This window comes from Castanea sativa, chromosome 1 (assembly GCF_040712315.1).
Source record: "Castanea sativa cultivar Marrone di Chiusa Pesio chromosome 1, ASM4071231v1".
Classification (NCBI taxonomy): Eukaryota; Viridiplantae; Streptophyta; class Magnoliopsida; order Fagales; family Fagaceae; genus Castanea; species Castanea sativa.
This window is the reverse complement of record NC_134013.1, coordinates 36,933,132-36,942,027: the sequence shown is the minus strand read 5'-3', so window position 1 is coordinate 36,942,027 and position 8,896 is coordinate 36,933,132. Positions and strand designations below refer to the sequence as shown.

General features: G+C 41.4%; 1 protein-coding gene across 1 annotated transcript; it reads left to right on the top strand.

The window, feature by feature from the left end:
* Nucleotides 1-5,946: 5,946 nt before the first annotated feature.
* On the top strand, nt 5,947-8,668 carry LOC142621826 (large ribosomal subunit protein uL3z). Its single transcript, XM_075795193.1, has 6 exons — nt 5,947-6,078; nt 6,273-6,369; nt 6,492-6,602; nt 6,919-7,223; nt 7,566-7,975; nt 8,198-8,668. The coding sequence occupies exons 2-6, from the start codon at nt 6,285-6,287 to the stop codon at nt 8,454-8,456; spliced, it is 1,170 nt and encodes a 389-aa protein (XP_075651308.1). The 5' UTR covers nt 5,947-6,078; nt 6,273-6,284; the 3' UTR covers nt 8,457-8,668.
* Nucleotides 8,669-8,896: the final 228 nt, after the last annotated feature.

Here is an 8,896-nt window from a genome sequence, read left to right as displayed (position 1 = left end):
CTTTTGTGAGATTCCTCGTTGTTTCCCTTTCTTTTCTTCCTTTTGTTACTTCACCACACCCTCCTTACCTCCCTTCCCTTCTTCACTCCCACCCCTCCTGTATTTATATTGATGTTCGATGAAAGATGGTTGAAGAGCTTGAGGAAATCTAGAAAAAGTTAACCCTCACTGAAGAGGAAGATGAAGGAATCACACTCGATGGAGGCAGTACTCAGGCTGCTAGAGAGATTGGTAAAAACTATCTCGTTATGAAGATTTTTACCCAAAAGAGCATCAATACTGAAGCTTTACGAAAGACAATGAGAATGGTTTGGAAACCAAACAAAGGGGTCTGAATCTCAGGTATAGAGGAAGATTTATTTCTTGTTAAGTTTTGCGACAAAAAAGACAAGCAAAAGGCTTTGAACATGTGTCTATGGGGCTACGAGAAAAACCTAGTCCTACTCCAAAACTTCAATGGTGAATTTGCACCAAAGGACATTCGGCTCCCCTGGTGCCCTTTTTGGGTCCAAATACATAATCTACCCCTGAAAAGCAGAACAAAACAGATTGGATGGATGATATGAAGCAAGCTTGGAGAGGTTTTAGAAGTGGATGTTCCAGAGAATGGTGTACAATGGGGGCGTTATCTGAGAATCAGAGTTAAGATTAATGTAACGAGGAAGCTAGTTTGGGGCAAAAAGATAAAAGTAGAAAACGACGAACAACGATGGGTCTTCTTCAAATACGAACGACTCCCAAACTTCTGCTACCTATATGGGATGATTGGGCATGGTGAAAAAAGTGCAATAAGGATGGCACATCCGGCAATGGAGAAGAGAAAGGCATTTACCAGTACAACACTTAACTCAGGGGTGAACCCACAGGCGGAACTCCTCTGACTACCAAGGCAACAATGGAACCGGCGAGGGTAGTTGTGTGACGGAAGACCGACAGCACAATAAGCAGCACGATAGGCACGACCTCCATCTCTCGCACGTGGCAGTGGAAGTAGGTGAGCCACACACTGGTGGCGTGGTTGGTAATTCCAGTGGAGCGTTTAACACACCTGTGACCCACCTAAAAGCCATGCCAAAGCTGCACATTTTAGACCCTACAGAAAGCCTAGCTTGGAGCAGTGAGCTAGAACCTGCAAAAGGATATGTTACCAAAGCTGAACTCTCTCAAAAGCATGCAAACCCCGGAGGTAATGTCTCTTCAAACCCAGCTAAGTCAAAGAACTTGGAAGAAAGTGGAGTACGTCGAATGATGGTGACAAGAGATGAATTGGCAGCAACAGAGGATGATGACATTGACGTCCTGCAAGTAACTATAAAGGCTGAAGAAAGTCAAAGAGTGCAATTGGATTATAATAATGGGCCTACGCCTATGATATTTGAAAATGAAGTGAGCTGGATTGATGACCCTACTAGGCCCAAAGGTAGATTTTGGAAACGCATCACTAGAAGCAATGAAACAAAAAGCCTAACACATACTACTAACGGGGGAGCCCAAAAGAGAGATGGCCCAATTCCCTTACAGGAACTTGACCCAAACTCCATCTACATGAAACGAAAGAAGGGAAAGAAGTCAGTTGAGAAAGTATGGGAGAACAAACACAACATGGTTGGCGATGTGGCGAAGGCTACTATGTAGCCCCGCCTAGCCTAATGAATATCCTATCCTGGAACTGTCGAGGGCTTGGGAACTCTCGGTCAGTTCTTACACTCACCAAAATGGTGAAAGCTGAAGCTCCCCTTTTGATCTTCCTCGTGGAGACAAAAGCCAATATCGCACATATGTCCAAGATTCAGTCAAAGCTAGACTACACACAAGGAATAATAGTCCCGAGTGAGGGGAAGAGTGGAGGTCTCGCCCTCCTATGGAAAGAAGGTACAACCTTTTGGACCCATAAGTATTCAAACTCCCACATTGACATTGTCATCCTTGACCCTGTAATTGGCCAGCATTGGAGGGCCACGGGCTTTTATGGCCACCCCGATACGCAAAAGAGGCACACATCTTGGAAGCTCCTAGAACATATACATACATAGCTTGAACTCCCTTGGGTTGTTTTTAGGGACTTTAATGAGATTACTCACGCTGATGAAAAATGTGGATGGGCAGAAAGAAGAACTGAGCAGATGATAACTTTCTGAGATGCCCTTGATTTTTGTGACCTCCATGACTTAGGCTTCAGCAGACCAAACTACACGTGGTGCAATAAAAGACTTGGGTAACAACGAACGTTAATACACCTTGACAGGATGGTGGCAAACTCTGCATGGAAGGCCATATTCTGCAGAGCAAAGGTGCAACACAGTTCCATGGCCACCTCTGACCATTGCTCCCTAGTACTACACTTAGTCCATGGCCTTAAAGCTCGAAAATGGAGGCCTTGTTTCCACTTTGAAACAATGTGGTTGCGAGACCCAGCATGCAAGGAAGTCATGGAATTAGCTTGGAATGGTATTAGCACTGTCAATGAAAGCATCACCACCCAAGCTAAAATAAAAATAAAAAAACTGCCAAGACCAGCTCCAATGGTGGAACAAAAACGTCTTTGGACACGTTGTTAAGTAGCTAAAAGATAAGTAGGAAAAGCTCCAGCACCTTGAGTCCCTTAACACGCTCCATGAATTTGCCGAGGACATCTAATGTCTTTGGAAAGAAAGAAATGAATTAATGGACAAGAAAAATGACATGTGGCATCAAAGGTCACAAGCTCTATAGATGCAGGAAGGAGACCGAAACACCAATTTTTTCCATTCTATAGCAACTCAAAGGTGTCAAAAAAACACCATCCTGGGGCTGCAAGATGATTTCGGATTCTAAAGAGACAATACAGAGGACATAGAGACTATTGTGTTGGATTATTACCCGTCCATCTTCCAATCTAACATGCCAACCAACTTTGAGGCAGTAGAGGAAGCTTTTGAACCAAAGGTAACACCAAAAATGAATGCCACTCTGCTCAGTGAGTTTCACCTTGATGAAGTCAGAAATGCTCTCCAACTAATGCACCCATTCAAATCCCTAGGAGCCAATGGTATGCCACCTATCTTTTATAAGAAATTTTGGAATATTGTCAGGTCGAATGTTATTGAATGTGTTCTTAACACTTAAAACTATGTTATCATGCCCCCTAATATAAATGCCACACACATATGCTTAATCCCGAAAAAAGAATAGTCCACAAAAGGTTATAGACTACCACCCCATTAGCCTCAATAACGTTCTTTCCCGCATTATCTCAAAAGTCTTAGCTAACCACTTAAAACAGATTTTGCCTGATGTTAATAACACCTCCCAAAGTGCTTTTCTCCTAGACAAGTTGATCACTAACAACATATTGGTGGTGTTTGAAACAATGCATCATATCAACCAAAGGCAGAAGGGGAAGGACGGTCTCATGGCCATCAAGCTTGATTTGAGTAAGGCGTTCGATAGAGTTGAATGGCCATGCTTGGAAAGGATCATGAAAAAAGTTGGCTTCCATGACCGCTGGGTTTCCTTGATGATGATGTGCATCACAATCGTGTCATACTCGGTTCTGCTAAATGGTGAACCACGAGGAATGATAAGACCAACCAGGGGAATCCGTCAAGGGATCCAATATCCCCTTACCTATTTTTCTTATGTGCTGAGGGACTCTCAAGCATGCTTAAAAAGGAAAAACTCCAAGGCCACATCATAGGTATCTTAGTCTATCGAAGAGCATCACCGATGATAGCTTGATATTCTGCAAGGCCAATATGAATGAATGTAACAAAGTTTGGAAGGTGCTAAGAGACTATGAGGCAGCCTCAGGTTAGCGAATGAACAGGGAGAAGACTTCGCTATTTTTCAGCAAGAACATAAGCATGGGAATCCAAAATTCCATAAAAAGCCTCTTTGGAGCCCAAGTTATTAAGCAACACAATCAATATCTAGGACACCCCTTTCTAATCGGCAGAGGCAAAAGGAAAGCTTTTAACAAAATAAAAGACCAGGTGGGGAAAAAGATAGTGGGTTAGAAAGGGAAGCTCCTCTCAAACGCAGGAAGAGAAACACTCATCAAAGCTGTCGCCCAAGCAACACCAACCTACACGATATGTTGTATTAAGTTGTCGAAGTCGCTATGTAGAGAACTTGGATCCATGATTAGTAGATTCTAGTGGGGGTAGAAAAATGAGGAAAGAAAAATCCCTTAGATTGCTTGGGATAAGCTTTGCAAGTTGAAGGTTGAAGGGGGCATAGGCTTTCAGGACTTACAAGCTTTCAACTTAGCTCTTTTGGCAAAACAGGGCTAGTGCCTCATGCAGAACCAAAACACCCTATTCCACCAAGTCTTCAAGGCTAAGTACTTTGCAAATAGCACATTCTTGGATGCACAACTCGACAAAAGACCCTCCTTCGCATGGTGAAGTATTATGGCTGTGAAAGATGTTATCCTTGAAGGAGCTTGGTGGAACAATGGCAATGGAGCGAAAGTCCGAATCTGGGAAGATAAATGAATGCCAACCCCATCAACCTTCAAAGTGGTGAGCCCTCAGAAGACCCTGATTAGTGGAGACTATGTTTCATGCCTAATTGACCAAGAGCTACATACATGGAAAGCGAATGCTATAGACAGTACCTTCCTACCACATGAAGCTTAAATAATAATAGGCATCCTACCAAGCTCCCTTCCCACTAAAGACCGCCTAGTCTGGGCAGCAACACCAAATGGAGCCTTCTCTGTCCGCAGTGCTTATCATGTGGCCAAAATGCTTCTTAACAGCCAACCCGAAGGGCAATGCTCAGACAACACAGCAATGAAAGCCTTGTGGAAGTTGATATGGGAACTGAAATGCCCAAGCAAAATTTGAAACTTTGCCTGGCAGGCTTGCAAGAACATACTCCCAACAAAGACCCAACTTCGAGACCACCACATCCTAATTGAGGTTGACTGTGATCTATGTGAAAAGGTTGAAACCACAGGGCATGTCTTTTGGAAATGCAATTTAGCAAAAAAAGTATGGACTACCTTCAAGATTCACCCACCCAATTAGACATGGGAGCCTCGAGACTTCATTGATATACTCTAGCTATTCCAGGAAAATCACTCCCATGCTGACATGGAAATCCTCATTACCACGACATGGGGCATTTGGAACAATAGGAACAACATTTGGCAAGGAGCCACTTAAAAAACGACATCGGTAATTGTCAATGACGCCCGCTGATACATTGCTGAGTATCGGAAAGCAACAAGCCACCCCCCGCCCAGGCAAGCAGTAATATCTCCCAAGTCTTGGAAACCTCCGCCCCTAGACTAGTACAAAGTCAATGTGGATGCAACGGTGTTCGTCGAGTCAAGACAGTATGGCCTTGGGGTTGTAATTCGTAATGACAGTGGCCAAATCATGGGAGCTCTATTGAAAATGCTCTTGTATCCGCTAGGAGCAATGGAAGCAGAGGCAAAGGTTGTGAAATGTGGAATCATCTTCACATGGGAGTTGGGTCTCAAACAAGTCATTATGGAGGGGATTCACAGGTGGTAATCCATGCACTCAACCGAGAGACCACTACCCCCTGCCAATTCAACAAATCATCTCAGGTGCTCAAGCCTAACTACCAAACTTCAGATCATGAAAGACAAATTTCACTCAACGAGACTGCATCAAGGCGGCTCACTTAATGGCTAGACACACTATAGATGTTGTAGACTGTTTAACATGGGTGGAAGATACTCCCCCTCCCCCCTCCCCCCTCTCATTGTATCTCAAATTCAATCTGATGTATTTTCCTTGGGTCTTACCCACGTTTAATGAAATTCACAATTGTTAATTATCCAAAAGAAAGATGACAGCTCGAAAGCAAAAATATAGCAAAATATTTTAGCTATAGCAACTTTGTTGTAAACATGTTTTTATGGTTTGAGATGTTAAAATAGCTTTTTAGCAATTTTAACACCCTTGTAGTGTATGCTCTTAGTGACTAGCTAAATAGAATACGACAAAAAGCAGAGGGGTTTCGTGTAATTAAAGAAGAGGAATACAGTACTATAAAGAAGAGAGGTAGGGTTTAAGTCCAAAATCTGAAGCCGGGTGCAGTCGCCGCAAGCGGGAAGCTCAGGTCATCTCTCTCTCTCTTTCTCTCGCTCTTTTCCATTTCCTAAGCAACCAAGCGTAACAACATATAATATAATGTTTGAGTTTATAGCTTATTATTATGTTGCTTTTCAACTAATAAATAATAAAGCATAGTACTATTTTCAAAGCAAGCTGGCTAAAAGATGAAATGGGTTTTTGCTGTTTGTGGGGGTTTAGGAGGAGGAGAGAATGTCTCACAGGAAGTTTGAGCACCCGAGACATGGGTCCCTTGGATTTCTTCCAAGGAAGCGAGCTGCTCGTCACAGGGGAAAGGGTATTCAATCTAATTCTTCATATTCCTTCTTCTTCTTCTTCTCCTTCTTTTGTGATTTAGTAGTAGTATTGCTTTCTTTTTCTACCATTTATTTATTTATGCCTTTTCTATTTGTTGGTCAGTGAAGGCTTTTCCTAAGGATGACCCAAGCAAGCCTTGCAGGCTTACTGCCTTTTTGGGCTACAAGGCTGGGATGACTCACATTGTCAGGGAGGTCGAAAAACCCGGATCAAGTGAGTTATTATTTTTATTTTTTTTAACTTGTCACTTTTTTTTTCTTTTTATATATAGGATAATGTGATGAAGTTTCTCAGTTTGTTTTTTTTTAATAGATTAATTGGGCTATATATGTTCATTAAAAAAAATTGGTGGAAGATCTACTTAATACCGCTGATAGATACTGTGATGAATTTTTCATTCATCTATATTTTGTTCTGTTTGTCTTTTTATTTATAATATTTATATTTGAATTTCCCATATGGTTATTTTTCCATCATGCAGTTTTTATTATGCTTTTTTATCTGATCCTTGTGTGATAATTATTTTTAGAACTTCACAAGAAGGAGACTTGTGAAGCTGTTACTGTTGTTGAGACTCCTCCAATGGTGGTTGTTGGAGTTGTGGGCTATGTGAAGACTCCACGTGGCCTTCGCTCACTGAACACTGTGTGGGCTCAGCATCTGAGCGAGGAGCTGAAGCGGAGGTTCTACAAGAATTGGTGCAAGTCTAAGAAGAAGGCTTTCACAAAATACTCAAAGCAATATGAATCTGAAGAAGGGAAGAAGAGTATTCAAGCACAGCTGGAGAAAATGAAAAAATATGCAACTGTTATTCGGGTTTTGGCACACACTCAGGTACCAACTTCTCGTTTATCAAATTGGTACATGTGTGTAAAATCTTAAGCCTGCGAACTTTACATATATATTAGTGAAACCATGTCAAGAAGTGATATACGATATCATTAGAAAACTATTGGGTTTCCATCAGATGCTACAAAAAATCCAAATATGAAGTTCAGGAACCTTGGCAAAGAACATATATATATATATATATATGAAAACCCAATCTGCTGTATGATAATATTTTATTACATTTCTCCATTTGACATTGTTTCATTAATTGCTTTTTTTGTTGTTTCGTTGACCTTCATATTGTCCTAGACTGACAAATGAGTGCTTCTGGATGATCTGTCACAGATTAGGAAAATGAAGGGATTGAAACAGAAGAAAGCACACCTGATGGAAATCCAGGTCAATGGTGGAACTATTGCTCAAAAAGTGGACTATGCATATGGCTTCTTTGAAAAGCAAATCCCTGTGGATGCTGTTTTCCAGAAAGATGAAATGATTGACATCATTGGTGTGACAAAGGGTAAGGGTTATGAAGGTGTTGTCACACGTTGGGGTGTCACCCGCCTTCCCCGCAAGACACACAGGGGTCTGAGGAAGGTGGCATGTATTGGTGCCTGGCATCCAGCTAGAGTCTCATTCACAGTTGCCAGGGCTGGTCAGAATGGGTACCACCACCGTACTGAGATGAACAAGAAGATCTACAAGCTCGGCAAGACTGGGGTGGAGTCACACACTGCTTTAACTGAATTTGACAGGTTAGTTGTTTCTGTGAATGAATTTTTAATATCAGAAAACAACAAATCGGTGCCACCGTTTTTTTGTCAAAAACTTCTTGGCCTTAATTTCAAATGGTGATATTTGATCTTCTATTTGGAGGTATATATGTTGTAGGAGTTCAATTTTAATTATGTCTTACTGGCTGCTGTTTGTAACACTTGATATTGTTGACTCATTTATTGGGTTGGGTAATGAATCAGGACTGAGAAAGACATTACTCCTATGGGTGGCTTCCCTCATTATGGTATAGTGAAGGATGATTATATTATGATCAAGGGATGCTGTGTTGGACCTAAGAAGAGGGTTGTTACACTTCGCCAGTCTCTGCTCAAGCAAACATCTCGTCTTGCACTTGAGGAGATCAAACTCAAGTTCATCGACACTTCCTCAAAGTTTGGCCATGGCCGTTTCCAGACAACTCAAGAGAAACAGAAGTTCTATGGACGGGTCAAGGCTTAATGATTTAAACTTATCAGGGGATTTTTGACCATCAGGTTAATTTAGGCTATCTGTTTATGTGTATGCAATTTCCCTTCAGAACAAATGTCTGGTATTGTTATTTTTTCCTTTTGTTTGACATGAGGATTTGGAAGTCTTTTGTCAAGTTTTGTTTTATTGAGATACCTTAGATTTCAAATAATTAATGCTGCTTCAGAATTTTGGTTTTAGCATTACCTGGGTTTTTATTTATCATGTTCTTTTCAAGTTGGTCTATACTAATAGGTGCACACTTTATATCTGCTGTGGTTGGTTATTGAGAGATTCTAGTTTTTGGGACCCTATTTTCTTCATTTAGTACTTAATTTTGCCTAATCAGAAACACAGTTTTTCAGCAAGTCACACCCGAAAATGTCTGGTTGACTTGGAAATATGGTTTGATTGTTCGGTGTTAGCTTTAA